Source organism: Petromyzon marinus, chromosome 20 (genome assembly GCF_048934315.1).
Source record: "Petromyzon marinus isolate PM22_M1 ecotype Great Lakes invasive population chromosome 20, UKy_Petmar_22M1.pri1.0, whole genome shotgun sequence".
NCBI lineage: Eukaryota > Metazoa > Chordata > Hyperoartia > Petromyzontiformes > Petromyzontidae > Petromyzon > Petromyzon marinus.
Genome location: NC_133686.1, coordinates 8745839 through 8762360, shown reverse-complemented (window position 1 = coordinate 8762360; position 16522 = coordinate 8745839). Strand labels below are relative to the sequence as shown.

Sequence of the window (16522 nt, the reverse complement as noted above, 5' to 3'; positions counted from 1 at the left end):
TCCTCCGGTATGAATAAATATTCTGATGTAAACAAATATTTGATGACATTTACCTGTGCTCGCCCGCGTCACTCGAAAGGGCACATGGTGACGTCTGAGCACGGTGATCCGCGCTACTGCGCTCCAAACACGTTGACCGAAGCTCGGTGTACCGCTCCACGGCCAGCATCGCCGACGAGTTTCTGAACCGGCCCTGAGACTCCTCTAAGTGGACTCGGGCTAAAAATTTGTACCTAGTTGCAACGTGAAAACATCGGCAGAGGGGGAGACAAAAACGGCCGGCGGGGGGTGTTGCTAGCGACACCAGCCTCCTCTTCGTGCGGTGAACAGGTGCCCGCTGACCGCACTTGCCCCAACAGGATACACGACTATCGGGGAATAGTTTTCTTTGTGTGCGTGTGAACATACTGCACGCGATCCAGTGCCTTCATTTAGCATTCAAACATGTTGAGACGCCCTTGGCATTAATGTCAACAGAGGGAATATTTGAGATTGCCTGGTCAATGTGCTCATGTATACACACGTGCCTCATCAGTAGAGCCAAGGTCGTAATTAAAATATATATTGGGGGGGGGGACACACATCCCCCCCCCCCCAATATTCAAAAATGCTCAAAATGTAGTCATGGTTGTACTTTATGAATCCCTAATCTCTGCCATTACATACAATGAAACAAGAAAAGGTATTAAAGAAAAAAAAACAGAGCAATGTAAATACAATAACACTATTAGACATTATTGTAAAAAATAAATAAATAAAGGCAATGCCATGTGTTAGTGAATTTTAAATATTTGAGGCAGGAAATTCGTTTTCAAATTTATAAAAAAAATTCTGGGGGGGGACCCCCAGACCCCCTGGAAGATTTGGTCCCCCCCAATGTTGACTCCATGGCTATGGCCTTGAGTCGAGCTATGTATTTCTTGCGATCAGTCGATGCACGTTCATGCTGCAGTAATCTGCAGCAATATCGTGAAATTGATTAAAATCTTGGGCTCGACTCATCACAGTCGGGTGATATGAGAAACACGACTCAAATAGATGCCCATAACAGGCTGGCTCACGGTCGTATTTCTGTATTCTGTCACTCACGGCGGCATCAAGGTCGCACACCTGAGAAACTGAAAACGAGCAAAGGTTTCACATGGTAGAGACTACTGTATTAAATTTAGAAAATAGCACGAATGTTTCTGTCCATAACGGCCTGGCATGCCGACTTTGGGTGTAAATGCTGCATGAATGGAACAGCTGGGGTATAAAATTAAATAAAATCACCACCTTATTCGTTGTCACCGCCTTAGATAACAGAACACTTGTGCAGGAGGGCAATGCTTTAGGCAATCGGCCCATGTTTAGAGCAGAGCGAAGACGAAACAATTGAATGGATTAAAGTAAGAGATCGGTGGCGACATTGCGATGGGAAATATGACGACAGTAGATATAAGAGCGGGTTTTGGACTTGCGGCACGGAATGGGAAGAAGCAAGGCTGAGTGATGTTGACCGCATGACAGCCTTGACCCGGTCGGGATTAGGGTAGGCTGGTGGTAGTAGAGGCTGACATTTCTAAACCCAAAGAGCCATTAGAATATATATTTTTTTGCCAGTGGGAAGATAATCCCCTGCTCTGTGTAATGCACCAGTTAGGCACGATTTATCGTCAAGTTGGAGCATTGCTCTCTCCTGCCCATCATCTGGATATAGAGCCCTTCCCGTAATGCTCCGTCCCCCTTTATCAGTTAACGGCGCTTCACTCCCATGGCTCCGTTGCAATTTAAATGCAATATTATATCGCAGAGTATCTATCCGAGGGGCACATCTGGCACAGAAATGGAACGATGATATTGGTTTGTTTGCAGGTGCTAGGTGGATCGTTACATTGCAGGACTGCTAGAGGTGGCAATGGCTTGAGGAGGCCTTCATCCAGCAGTGGATTTATTGTGGCTGCTGCTGGCAATTGCGTTGAACAACCTGGTGCCTGTATTTAAATAAATACACAATTTGCATTTGTTAATGGGTGAATTTATACGCCAAGGAAATTATTATGCAAATGTATGATAAACAATGCGGCTTTGTGGTCAAGACACTGCCCTATAAACCCCGTGACCTAAGTTTGATTCCCAGCCATGGCTAACATCAGCGGTGAGAAAACCAGTCCTGAATCCCGCTTCATCAATGTGCACTGACCAGAGTGGTGAAGTATGGTCAAACAGCCTCCACAATGGAGATGAAGAGTGTGGAAACCTACATCCGGCGGTGGATTTTCAGGGGCTAAATAAACATTATTATTATATCTACGTTCAGATAGCAATGTTACAATTACAGTACTTGAGCCTTGTACACACAATTAATTAAAATACAATTTTTTGTATAAGGGGACTTGAGCCTTTCATTAAATACATCGAATATAATATGAAAGTAATTCCATAACAGGTTAGAGGATATCTTAAAGCAATACGATTTTGGCAGTCTTATTAAAGTATTTCTCCAGTTTGGAAAAATAAACATGAAATATTCATATCCATGTTTACCCGTGCCTTAATTCCAATAACAGGAGAGCTTTGACTTGAGCTTTCGTGTATGCTCATGGGATCCATTTTATTATTCAACAGGTGCTTTGCAACGTGTCAATATCTCATTTGCATTTGAATTGGCAATACCCGGTGAAAATGGAAAAGTAAAAATCAACGTGGAGACTCGTGACAACAGGGGGTTTGTGAAATGCCACACACTCCAAAGAAGAATCCAATTAAATGTTGATTGACAACTATCTTGAAAACAAGGGCTGATCCACTAAAACAGCTCATGAGGTTTAAAAGTTTGAGTTGGCAATTCCAAATAAGATTTTTGTTCATATTCATTTAGGAGGAACAAGTGTTTTTTGGCTAGTCGTGACGGTGAATTCTGGAACTACTTATAAGCAAAACAAGTAACGACATTGCCTCGGCCTTGATCCAGTTTGCTAAACCTTGATGGATTATTTTCTTAAATGTTTCATTTAACATCGTTCTTTGCTTGTTTATTACAGCATTCACAGTCGTGTTGGTGGGTCATACGTTTCGTATTTGGAGACAAACAATTTATTTCACCTTTGTTAATTTATTATAGTTTTTTTCTCTCGCTATTTTTGAAAATCCTGCCCATGTCACAAGCAAACCCAGCTGACCAGCGCGCGTGTGTTTATGTGTGTGCCTCTGAGCAATAGGCAGTGCTCTAATGCGTGCGGCGTTCCCAGCTGTGCACCATCGCAAACGCAATTGAGCAACATTTTATGCACGTGGTGGACGGGTTTCCGCGTGTACGACAACCTCCTTCAGGGCCTTCTAACAAACGCAGCCCCACCACGCTCTGCTTTGCTAACCTTTTCTTGCGAGCCTATTCATATTGACGGTGGAAAGAGAAAGGATGATTTTTTTTTTACCAATAACCTGGAGAAGTACATTTCCATTTGGCACTGGCTTAGCTTTGTCATCGCAGAGGAGCGCTTCCCGATTCCGAAAGCGTCTCTGTGACACACGCACAATCGCATAAATAAGATCTCTCTCTTGAAAAACTTTGTAAGCCCCCCCCCCCCCGAACACGGGGCATGCTAAAGCTGGGTTGAGAAGAACCATTGCTAGAAATAAACAAAGACAGAGAGAGAGACGTTCCTCCTGGAGGCAGTTATGGAATGCAAATACATTTGCGGCATCGCTTCTGTACCCATTTTAAAATTCTGTCGCACCTGCACGTGGCCAACCGTGCTCATCGGAGGTGAAACAATAACTGGTGGTCAAGCTGGTGCAGTTAAATGCATTGCATGAATTACGGTGGCTGAGTCCAGGCCTATTGGACCGAAATGGCAAGGAGCCAGCAACAAACAGCACGATTAAACGCGTGGTAGGTAAGGCGTAATGGGTTTATTGAATTGAGAAAGGTTAGGCAAAGAAACGATTGGGGGGGGGGGAATCCCAACGTCGAGCAATGAGAAGAAAGAAAGAGAAGAAGTGTCGTGACGTGCAGTGTGGTGAGTGAGTGAGTGTGTTGTTGTGACCTGCAGTGTGGTGAGTGAGTGGGTGAGTGAGTTGTTGTGACCTGCAGTATGGTGAGTGGGTGGGTGAGTGAGTTGTTGTGACCTGCAGTGTGGTGAGTGAGTGGGTGGGTGAGTGAGTTGTTGTGACCTGCAGTATGGTGAGTGAGTGGGTGAGTGAGTTGTTGTGACCTGCAGTGTGGTGAGTGAGTGAGTGGGTGAGTTAGTGAGTGAGTTGTTGTGACCTGCAGTGTGGTGAGTGAGTGAGTGAGTTGTTGTGACCTGCAGTGTGGTGAGTGAGTGGGTGAGTGAGTTGTTGTGACCTGCAGTATGGTGAGTGAGTGGGTGGGTGAGTGAGTGAGTTGTTGTGACCTGCATTGTGGTGACTGAGTGGGTGGGTGAGTGAGTTGTTGTGACCTGCAGTGTGGTGAGTGAGTGAGTGGGTGAGTGAGTTGTTGTGACATGCAGTGTGGTGAGTGAGTGAGTTGTTGTGACTTGCAGTGTGGTGAGTGAGTGAGTTTACGTGACGTGCAGTGTGGTGAGTGAGTGAGTGGGTGAGTGAGTTGTTGTGACCTGCAGTGTGGTGAGTGGGTGGGTGAGTGAGTTGTTGTGACCTGTAGTGTGGTGAGTGAGTGGGTGAGTGAGTGAGTGTGTTGTTGTGACCTGCAGTGTGGTGAGTGGGTGAGTGAGTTGTTGTGACCTGCAGTGTGGTGAGTGAGTGGGTGGGTGAGTGAGTTGTTGTGACGTGCAGTGTGGTGAGTGAGTGAGTGGGTGAGTGAGTTGTTGTGACCTGCAGTGTGGTGAGTGGGTGGGTGAGTGAGTTGTTGTGACCTGTAGTGTGGTGAGTGAGTGGGTGAGTGAGTTGTTGTGAGCTGCAGTGTGGTGAGTGAGTGGGTGGGTGAGTGAGTGTGTTGTTGTGACATGCAGTGTGGTGAGTGAGTGGGTGGGTGAGTGAGTTGTTGTGACATGCAGTGTGGTGTGTGGGTGGGTGAGTGAGTGAGTTGTTGTGACATGCAGTGTGGTGAGTGAGTGAGTGGGTGAGTGTGTTGTTGTGACCTGCAGTGTGGTGAGTGAGTGAGATGTTGTTGTGACCTGCAGTGTGGTGAGTGAGTGGGTGGGTGAGTGAGTGAGTTGTTGTGACCTGCAGTGTGGTGAGTGAGTTGGGTGAGTTAGTGAGTTATTGTGACCTGCAGTATGGTGAGTGAGTGGGTGAGTTCAAGTAACCTGCAGAGTGGTGAGTGAGAGGGTGGGTGGGTGAGTTGTTGTGACCTGCAGTGTGGTGAGTGAGTGGGTGGGTGAGTGAGTTGTTGTGACCGGCAGTGTGGTGAGTGAGTGGGTGAGTTGTCGTGACCTGTAGTGTGGTGAGTGAGTGGGTGAGTGAGTGTGTTGTTGTGACCTGCAGTGTGGTGAGTGAGTGGGTGGGTGAGTGAGTGTGTTTGTTGTGACCTGCAGTGTGGTGAGTGAGTGGGTGGGTGAGGTTTTGTTGTGACCTGCAGTGTGGTGATTGAGTGGGTGAGTGAGTGAGTGAGTTGTTGTGTGCTGCAGTGTGGTGAGTGAGTGGGTGGGTGAGTGAGTTGTCGTGACCTGCAGTGTGGTGAGTGAGTGGGTGAGTGAGATGTTGTTGTGACCTGCAGTGTGGTGAATGAGTGGGTGGGTGAGGTGTTGTTGTGACCTGCAGTGTGGTGAGTGAGTGGGTGGGTGAGTGAGTTGTTGTGACCTGCAGTGTGGTGAGTGATTGGGTGGGTGAGTGAGTTGTTGTGACCTGCAGTGTGGTGAGTGAGGTAGTGGGTGGGTGAGTTGTCGTGACCTGCAGTGTGGTGAGTGAGTGGATGGGTGAGGTGTTGTTGTGACCTGCAGTGTGGTGAGTGAGTGGGTGGGTGAGTGAGTGTGTTGTTGTGACCTGCAGTGTGGTGAGTGAGTGGGTGAGTTGTTGTGACCTGCAGTGTGGTGAGTGAGTGAGTGGGTGAGGTGTTGTTGTGACCTGCAGTGTGGTGAATGAGTGGGTGGGTGAGGTGTTGTTGTGATCTGCAGTGTGGTGAGTGAGTGGGTGGGTGAGTGAGTGAGTTGTTGTGACCTGCAGTGTGGTGAGTGAGTGAGTGGGTGAGTGAGGTGTTGTTGTGACCTGCAGTGGGGTGAGTGAGTGGGTGGCTGATTGAGTGAGTTGTTGTGATCTGCAGTCAGTCGTCTTCAAATTGGGAGGAAGAATTAATTATTGAACGTCACGGTATCGGTGATCATGGCATTTGCGGTCGAAGAGTGATGAGGAGGCGACTGATTTCCAGTAAGTGATGTCAATAAACTAAGCGATTATATTGTAGGACCTTGGTTGATTGTGGGAATAATAATCTGTTGAATTTGTGTGTGTGATACTGAACTTGCAGGGCAATGTGGTGGCCGGCAGAAGGCAGCACAACAGGTGGGTTCCTGACCGTATCTGTGCAACATTTCTGAGCGCTTTGCTATCGCACGCGCGGGTTCTAAATACTCTGGTTGCCTCCGACAAACACACGAAATATTGGGAAGGGATTTGGTGAGACAAACCAAGGTAGGACCCACCCCCCCACGAACGTGACTCCTGAGAATTGTCGATGTCTTCCTGGGTTTAAGGGTAATTTAAATGCACTTACGGGGAGCTACCTTAATTCGCGTTATCACTACGAAGGGCTATAAAGTTTCGCCCGTTAAAATGAGTGCTGCTACAGATTTAGCTTAGCCACATTTATCTTGGCTGCCACTGCAGTCGACGTTCACAGACGACGCATGCAAATTTATGGAAATTAGATCATTGATCAAACGGTGAATGCGTCGCATATCGGACCCGCAGCGGGCCACCGAGATAGAGACAGATATCGGGAACGGTTTACAGCCGCGCGCAACTACTGCGCCGGCCGAACGGTCAGGGCACACACACACACGCGCGCGGACAAGTGCCTCGCTGCGTTGTCGCTGTTGCTGTTCACGAGCCGCCGACCTGACGCAGTTGAGGATGCCCACGACCAGCAGCGAAGCGATGGCCAGGCACTTGACGATTGCGGGCGGCGCGGGGCAGCCATGGAAGAGCGGTCGCAGGACGTACTCGGCGAACGTGAGCGCCACGGCCGAGTTCATGGCCGGCCGCAGCAGCGCCACGGACGTCCACGCGAAGAGGAACGCGAGCGGAGCGCCGAACGCGCGCCGGACGTACGCGTACTCGCCACCCGTCGTGGGCACCGCAGCGCCCAGCTCGGCGTAGCAGAGGGCACCCAGGAGGGAGAGCAGCCCGCAGCCGGCCCACACGAGGAGCGCCGAGCTGGGGTCACCGCCGACGAAACGGAGGACGCCGCCGGGCGACACGAAGATGCCCGAGCCCACCATGCTGCCCACCAGCACGTTGACGCCCGTGGCGAAGCCGATCGTGCGCGCGAGTCGGACGCCACCGCTGGCATCGTGGCCGTCGCCGCCTTCCTCCTTGGGGCTAGAGTCGGCCGACTTGGGCACCGTACAGACTTGCCTCCTCTTCATGTTCAACGCGGGGGGGGGGGGGGGGGGATGGTGCACGCGCTCTCACGATCGCCTTTGTTGTCTGACGATTTGTCAAACTTTTATTTAGTCTTTGATTTGTTTCGGTCGGTTTTTTTTTGTACTCGCCCTATTTGTTGTCTCGTTTAATGTTTCTTGTTATGCCAACAATATAAATTGAGCATGCTTTTTTTAAAATACACATGTCGATATGTTAAATTGTAGGGATGTAATATTTGCACCAAGAGCTCAACACAGAGGAGCGCGGCCGAAATCCTCACTTGGGCAAGGAGGCTATTTCCCCCCCCCCCCCCCCCCCCCAAATGAACGCTTAATACACTCACAACTAAATGTGACGTTTTGGCCTCAAGGTGCCGCGGAAAAGCACTCGCATTTCTACTGTAACCAACAAACCTTAAGCATAACGCTTGGCGTTTAAATAGCACTGTGGCATCGCGCCGCAGTGGCTGGCAACCTGCTTGTGCAATGAGCAACGTGGGGTTAAAATATAAGCGTTTTGCAGGGGCAGTGCTCTTATCGTGGTGTACTTCGTCCCATCTTCCTCCCCCCACGGCTGGCAGGTAGAGACCGCCACTTCTCGGCCAGTAACCTCTCCCTCCCCAATGCCCATACTGACCGACAGCAAGCAGTGTTGATGCCGATTTTTGTTAAATTTTTCGTTTGCCATGGCCAGCTCTTTGCTAGCCAAGGCCCTGTTCGGCCTGTGTCGATCAACGCAAGCTAAGATGATTATTTAAGGGACGCCTGCAATAAACGCTCAGCAATTAAAGTGTAGCTGCTGCTACGGTGCACAGTGAACTTGCATTCCAATTAGCCAAATGAGGCACGGCAAATGTCATTTTTTTTACGCTCTGCCATTACCGAGTCTGCTGAAATGCAGTGCTTACAAAGAGTACTGATAATAATTCGACCGTCGGAACCAAAGCCGCTCTTGGCAATTATTTGGAAGGACGAGGTTCCCTAATTTGTCTCAGAATTGAGCTTTGCACTTGCTCCTTACTGTAGTTTTGCGTTCTCGCTCTACTACATGACAACGCGATTTACATTGCAGTCAAACCGACATAAATTGTGACCGGCCATGTCGGATCTCTTTGGCTATGCAGGGTTGAGCTTGGTTCTCATTTGGATGAGAGACCGTGGCGATTTCTACGTGTTGTTTTCATTGGCATTAACAAAGTTGGCAAGGATATGGAAGTGCTAAGTGTCACTCTCCTCGTATGCCTGGGTTTTCTCTGGGCACTCTGGTTTCCTTCCACATGCCAGACACTCATCGCTCGAATGGGCTAATCAATCCCTTGCAGGATCCTGCTGAAAAAGTAATTTATGTAATTTTAACACTTAGGCTTTCACGACCAATATCATCCATAATACAGTTTTTTTTGGTTTAGATCGCGTAAATATATAAATGTGTCAAGCCCGATACCACCCGACACAGGCAATTTAGTCAAGTTTGTCACGTAAGCAGAACATGCCAATAACTGGCGAAACGTCATACTCAGATTGTAAATAAATTTAACTTTATTCTCCAACACACCGGTGCGCTGTAACAGTAACGAATTTTCATGTTCTGTTTATGTGACAAACCTTGCTAAATTGGCTGTGTTGGGTGGTGGCGGGTTTAACGACACATTTATTTCTTTACGGGATCTAACCCAAAAAAAAACCTATATTATAGAATATATTATTGTTATATAAGCCTTAGTTATCTGGTGATACTACATTGGCAGTTGGTGTGCTCGCACAAATGACAAACACATTAGTCAATAACACTCCCTTCTAAGTCAAAAGACGTTTGTAATAGGTGTCGTTTTGAGCAGTGGTTCTTCTTTATGGCACACCAACATGCCTCAGACAGGCAGTGAGACTTTCCTGATTGTTTGCATTATAGAGACTTAACAAATAGTCCAGTGAATTAAGTAAAGCGCTCACACAACACATTTTATTAATATACTTTAATTACAATATGAACAAGCATTTTTTTTTCCAAAAACAAAATCTGTACTTTAGCTAATCAGACAATGTGGCTCCATTCCTCCTGTAGGATGACCCAGTGCAGGCTTTACAATGCAGCAGACGTGTTAATGATTTACGATCTAGCGAGGCAACCTCCCATCCTCCGAGAATTCGTTGAATCATCGCAATCCGTGATCGCAATTATTCTCGAGAAATGTTATTTTAATTGTGGTGATATTCAGTGGCCCCGAGTGGACACAGAGGTCACTTGAACCCATTACATACAATATATAAATTAATTATAATATTTTTTTGTATGAGTCCTTTGTAATCCAATTGTGGATAAAGGCCTCCCCATGCCTTGTCGTGGGCACGCTTTCACCATACTTCACCATGTGGGTCGGTGAAGTGGTGGGGGGGGGGAGTTCAGATATCCCTGGCCAGCAAATCAAACCGGGGTCGCTGGGTTCGCTGCACACAAGCATGCTGAGCATACACATTTAATACACATTGATTCTTACATGCACAAGTCGATGTATCTATTGTGAGCGAACAAAACAAAATCGATGTTAATTAATTAATCGAAACAAGGGAATTTGGGTTGTTTTATCGAATTTCATTATCGTAATTGCACTCAGATGCCTCCAAATTGACTCTCACATTGTTTAGTGTGTTCTTTAAATCTAAGCATGCACAGAATCAGTCAGGATTAAACCACATAACCTATTTCAGTGAGCAACAGCTCGGTTTGAAGGCATTGTGTCTGCGTTCCATGTGCATACTGCATGTATTCCCTTGAGTTGACTTCCGCATGTGGCCTGCTTTTGCGCCACACAATCCCCTTACATGCTCGATAATCTGTTAATTTTCAAATCACTGCCAAAAAATTAAACACTTTTGAGTTTATATAAAATAAACATAAAACATATAATGGCGAGGTAAAGTACCGTGAATTGATTATTTCTCTCGCTTAGACAGTTTGTATAATTGCAATAGATCAGTCCTTGAAATGGCTGGCCTTGTAAAAACATAAACCATGTGACTGGGTGTAATTAACAGATAGAACAGAGCCACGTTGACAAGTAATGGTTTAGAACAGGGATAGGTAACTAAGTATGTACGGCCAAACACAGTCAATCTTCGCCATTCACTGGCAGATTGGATCTCAAGCATTTTTTTAATCCCCACGTGTCGCCTGTAACAGACTGTTGGGGCAAGTGCTGTTAGCGAGCACCTATGAAGGCCGGCACGGTACACGAGAGGGTGGGTGGCCACCACCACGCCCGACCGCCTTTGTCTCCCCAGTGGCGATGTTGACACACCGCACCAGATACACATTTGAGGCTGAGTCGACCTAGGGGAGACCCAGGACCGGTTAAGATAATCGTCACTGGTGTTGGCCGTGAGCGGGAATCGAACTCGGGTCACCAGTTTCGTAGCGCAGCGTAGCGCTAACCGCTCCACTACCGCTCCCCATATCTCAAGAATTATACTCTCACACTCACACACCTTTAGACTGGTTGACATGGGAAAGACCGACTGTGTCTGCGCTACGTCTGAGGAAGTTGACTGGTTTCCCATCCTGAATTATGAAGGCATTTGCAGCACACTGAAGCTTCGTTGCGAATAGAGGCACACGACACACTGTACAGTTTAACACAGACACGCGCACATACTTAGAATACAGAATTAGACAAAAAGCTGAATTTGCTAATTAAGTGTTGTTTGTGTTTATCTAAAAAAAAACCTCACAAAGCCACACAACACCAAAAAAAACAAAATGATGACAAGCGGGGCCATTAAAGATCAAAAGCATTTTGAAAAAAAACATCTTGTAATGCACGTCACGATTCAATGTTACTTCATCTCTTACTCTGCACGACGTGGCAATTGCCGCGTATAACAATGCACGTATATACACGGCGGTCTGGGAACACGATCAATCTCACTCAACAAAGGAAAGCACAGAATCAAAACTGGTAGAGGAAACAAATTCGAGGTTTTCTACTCGTATTGTGCCTTTGGGCAGATATTATATGAATCTAGGGGCTATATATATAAAGTGCGCCTCGCAATATTTTTTTTTTTGCCAGCGCACGAAACATTGCCTAGCCCAAAAAAAAAATGACAAAAAGTCGTTCCTTCGCCGCTGCCGCGAAGTCCGCTCGCTCGCGAAGGGTTCCAAGATTTTTGCTTTGTGCGGCGGGCGAGAGCGCCGATGCAGCGCCGCAAGCCCCCCCACCCGCCCCCCCCATTATTTAATGAGCCAAGAAGAAGAAGAAGAAAAGAAGCCGAAGCTTGGACGCATGAGCGTACGATCCGATGAGAACAGCAAGAACCGCGTTGGACCGATGAATGGACATTACATCGAAAATGAAGCAAAGTATGAGTAATAAGCTCTTATTTGTACAGCACTATATGGAGATGATTCGGGAGTTATGTACAATAATCATATTCCATAAATTATATAGGTAGTCTTTTTTTAAAAATAACTTTATTCACGGTATTTTAGGCTTTTTTTCTCTCTTTTATAACAGCTGCATCTTTGAGAAACCCTGATTTTGACACCAGTTTCGCGAGAGAAATGCAATATTCTCTGCATTCTCGCCGTTTCCCCCCGGTGTTTCCTTTCGGTAATAATCGAGATAAATTCATGTCCCACAGCCCGGATAAAGAGACCAAATCTGCCTAGCGTTTGGCTTAAATGCAGACAATTTAACTGTAAATGGTGGCCTTGAATCACTCAAAACTGACACTCTGCAAACACACCGCACGGTAAACACCACGCCTAATTATACACTCAAGTGTAAATAGATTTTTTTGAATTCCGCAGGGACATTGCCTTCGTTTTGTCACTACCATCAAAAGACAACACCGGGGTGGGATGAAGCAGCGGGTGGGGATGCGGTGTCGACGCGACGCGAACACGTGTCTTACAGCACTGTTATTCACGGCGCCGTGCTGGGCGCAAAGCAAAATGACTCCTTCGCTCGTCCATGCGACCAAATAAATATCATCAAGCCAAACAACTGTAAAACATATTGACAATAAATAAGGGGGACCTTGACGACAAATGGGTAAAACACAGGTAGAATGTTAAATCATCGGTGTGAATCAGCATGCGATTGACAAAAAAAATTGTTCCGTCCATTTACGAAGCCCAACAACCCCTTACAAAACCACAAACTAAGCTCTTTGTAGAAATGCCAAAACACAAACAGGTGGAGAGCAAAAATACAAATGCGAGTATCAATTAGCTCAGAATCGTGATACCTTGCAAGAATGTACGAGCTGCATAATGAAATCTGAACCGTAAATATATATATCACAGCTCTAGCACAGCTCTTTCTCAGATATCCCAATTAAAACAAATTCTCAGTAGTCATAATGACACTGTCACCTTATCGCTGAGCGGTGTAATAATGAGGATTTGTAAAATGTTGGCACTGTGTATGTGGATGACTGGAGCTCGTGAACAAAATCAATTTGGTCTGCAATTATGCAGAAGATCCTTCCTCTTCATTTCGCGACTTCTGCCGGTGTCTCCGATGCACATCTGTTATGATTCATTTTCACCTAAGGAAATAATTTCACATTCATTAAATTGTGCCAACAAGTGCCAATGCCCACCCCCCTTTTTTCTAGACTCAACAACTGTTAGGGGTGTGTGTGTGTGATTGAAATATAAAAAGAAAACATGATTGTCAGTGCGAAGTCCATGGCAAGCAATGTGGCAACAACTTTAATTTACATACATGTGCTCCCCAAATTAGACTTTAACTTTACACGGATGCATAATACTAATACGCGTATTCACAAAGGTCATATTTGAATTTACATCTCCGTTTATTTTATTGAAAAAGTAATGCGTATGACAGCTGGTAAATTTGCGTGGCATCTTTACAAGTTGACAGCTAGAAATGCCACGCAACATAGCAGTGATCATAGTGACCTGCATATGTGTCAATATTTGGGCTCATGATGCCACTGATACTCTATTAAAGGTCTGTGGTTGGGTTCCTCCCCCCCCCCGGCCACATTTTTAAATATTTTCTGGTCGAGGTTTAGGTTTGCGTCAGAGATGAGAACCCATTCCATCCAAAAATAATTCGAAAGAACATCACACTACTCTTCAGCACAATACACCTTGATGTAACGTTTGGCTGAATACACCGCCAGCATCAGCACCACCACCTACGACAATAGGCAAGTAGACATTGCATCTACACTGGAAGAACCCGACGTTTGGCAAAAGCAAAAAAACATTACAATCATTACCATAATTTGTCTTCATCTGCAGGTTTAATGGCACCGTTTCACCACAATACCGGTATCAATTGCAATAAAATATGCGATACAAATGATATAAAACACGTCAGATACTAACCTGATTCATATTGTCCAAGGTCACTGTGTTTCCTCAGAATCTGATATGTGGTTATTCTGAATTGAACAAGAAAAATAAAATAGTTAACAATGTTGCCACATATACAATATGCATATTTTTAAAAAAGCATACACACCCATGGTCATGTGTGTGTGGGGGCTACATTGTTTAAATAGTCTGATAGACACTCATCATATATCTTAAAGAAAACCACATTTTCTAAATGATGAGATTGTCAAAAATAATATATATTTCTAACACACATGCTCAGGCAATTTTGTCATGCATAATTAATGTTTAAAATATTTGTTATTAATGTTGTTGTATTTTTCTCAATTGGTATTTTCTGATTTCTTTACACTTCATTGCATTGTTTTGCTCACTGTTTCACAAATTCAAATGGCAGATCTACCTTGAAAAAGTGATGGTCTCAATGGGCTTTTAATAACAAAAGTAATGACTTGCAGCGCTCTTTGTTAATTATCTGCTTGATTAAGGCCTTCCCATGCAGTGTCGGCCATGGGATTTGTTTGTATGTATGTGGAACTTTGTTCACACCGTACGTAGCCAACTGTGCTAATCGGAGGTGCTGGGGAAGGACAACAACATTTCAAATTCATAACTCAAGAGGGAGAGTGCGGCAGAGGGTATGACCACTTCAGGTGTCACTTGCCACTGACTTTAGCAGTGGAAACTGAAGTCGCCGAGTTCATGCTGAAGCAAACTAACCACAGCAGCGCCACTGGTCAACTCCATTGGATTGAATTGAAGGATTGAAAATCAAAGGTCATCTTTTTTGAATCGGTATAACAGAGGCACCATTTTCTAAATGAACATTTTATTTCGTTACATACATGGTGATCAAAACAGCACATCTGCCTCAAAATACTCTATACAATTAGCATGGTTGGCAATGTACGGTGCAAACGAAGTTCGGCATGTATACATTGGCAATCATATTTTAGAATAATATTGTATTATGTAACCCAACGAAAATGTATTGAATTCGAACTTCAACAATCGGCTTGTTTTTGTCGAAACTGCATGGACATGTAACCTTCAGAGCAACCTTCACGGACTAAACATCAGCGTTGGGCCTCCACTTATTGTGAATCGTTGGCATTTAATGGGAATGGCTTGCACTCTTGAGGGCCAAATAAAAAAAAGAAAAGGAGTTTCTCCAACTTCCTGACAGTAATGCGCAACCCAAGCGATTTATTTATTTATTTATTTCCCACCGTCCATCGAGAGTAAGAATGACATCCCGTCAATCACCAGCAGGTCCGAGTGATACTCGCTTTCACAGAGTTGCCAAGCGGAGCAGTAAGATACGGATATTTATGTGCCCGTGATATTTGACGTCTGTATCTGCTTGACAAAAAGGCTCTCTCGTGTGTACATCGACGCAGGCGCAAGAGTGCAAAGATAGTGGTTATTTGCACGATTTGCAGTGCAGATATGGCCCTTTCAGCCAGTCATGTGGTTCATTATTTATTTAGCACATAATTTATCATGTTGCGGCATCTGCGCACTGCAGTGTGAGTGTAATGACTTGTGGATTGATGGTCTGCTGGAAAAATCTACCAATTTATGAATATGTAAACGACATGCTTGATAAATTTGAAGATGGGGAAACTGAATTTTTGACAGAATGTACGTAAGAAAACTTTGCTGCATCAGAGAAATAAATTGAAAACGAAATGCTATAACATAGTTATTTATACTTCTACAGGGTAGAGGGCAATTATCAATCATGCATGTAATCTCGTGCAGTGCATACAACCTCTATTTCATGTACAACTGCGATCTAAAAGCAATTCACCACATGGACAGTCTCCTCTTCAAAGTCATCGTCCTCTCTGTCTCTGTCTCCCACCTCCTCGCTCCCTCCCTCCAGGGCATCATCTGTGTTTGGCTCCTCTGGGGTCCCAGGGACCAATTCCTCCATCCCATTCCCTTCCACGTGGTCACAGACAGCTGTGGACACAGCACACAATTTGCTCTATCGGCATATCTTGACCTAACACATTCCTTTAGTTCATTCTTCGACCGCTTGTCCGGCTTGCAAAATCGAACGCTTAATATAAGAAGGCGGAGATTCCAATAGGAAACGCATTCGTTTGATGCAGTCATGTTTTGCACATTTTAAAAAAAAGTGGTGACGTATATTTCAAGAAACATTTACATCAGAAAGTGATATCGTGAAAAATAAAAGGTAGCGGATCACATTAGTAATACGATTATCAATTTGAAATTAACAGCAATGTGGGTAAGGCAAACTTTCCAATTAATAATTATTCTAATAATTTTACGTATACTCATATAAGGTGAACTTGTTTTAAGCTGTTAGATGGCCCAACATGATCCGAAGGAATGGCACGCATCTGAGAGAACGTCCACCGGGGAGATGGATCGCTCAGCCCCTGTGCAGATGCCAGGTGAGTTGTCACATCGCAGAATCACAAGAGATGGCGGCGATTTGGGGAGGCATTCATCCAGCAGTGGATTGATCATGTCTGATGATGATGATGATGATGATAAAGATGACATGATCCGAAATTGAATTTTTAAAAATAAATTGTTAGCGCTGCGTACAGGAGTTCAAACCGCCTAGCTCTAGCATTCAACCCATGGTGCCGAGCGTTTTCAATAACCTTTA

General features: G+C 45.2%; 2 protein-coding genes across 4 annotated transcripts in view; both read right to left on the bottom strand.

Annotated features, from left to right (window-relative positions):
* LOC116944037 (b(0,+)-type amino acid transporter 1-like) overlaps positions 1 to 7966 on the bottom strand; it is a 28881-nt gene extending 20915 nt beyond the window's left edge. The window contains exon 1 of the mRNA XM_076068292.1: positions 6976 to 7966. Coding sequence (XP_075924407.1) covers positions 6976 to 7505 — 530 coding nt within the window. The 5' untranslated portion in view covers positions 7506 to 7966. The remainder of the gene's footprint in view (positions 1 to 6975) is intronic.
* A 1494-nt stretch (positions 7967 to 9460) lies between these two features.
* Positions 9461 to 16522, bottom strand: part of LOC116944135 (RNA-binding Raly-like protein) — a 137371-nt gene continuing 130309 nt past the window's right edge. For all 3 annotated transcript variants that reach the window (XM_032957594.2, XM_032957593.2, XM_032957592.2), the window contains 3 exons: positions 15686 to 15840; positions 13864 to 13919; positions 9461 to 13052 (listed from right to left, as the gene is read on the bottom strand). In XM_032957594.2, the coding sequence (XP_032813485.1) occupies positions 13884 to 13919; positions 15686 to 15840 (191 nt within the window). In that variant the 3' untranslated portion in view covers positions 9461 to 13052; positions 13864 to 13883. The remainder of the gene's footprint in view (positions 13053 to 13863; positions 13920 to 15685; positions 15841 to 16522) is intronic.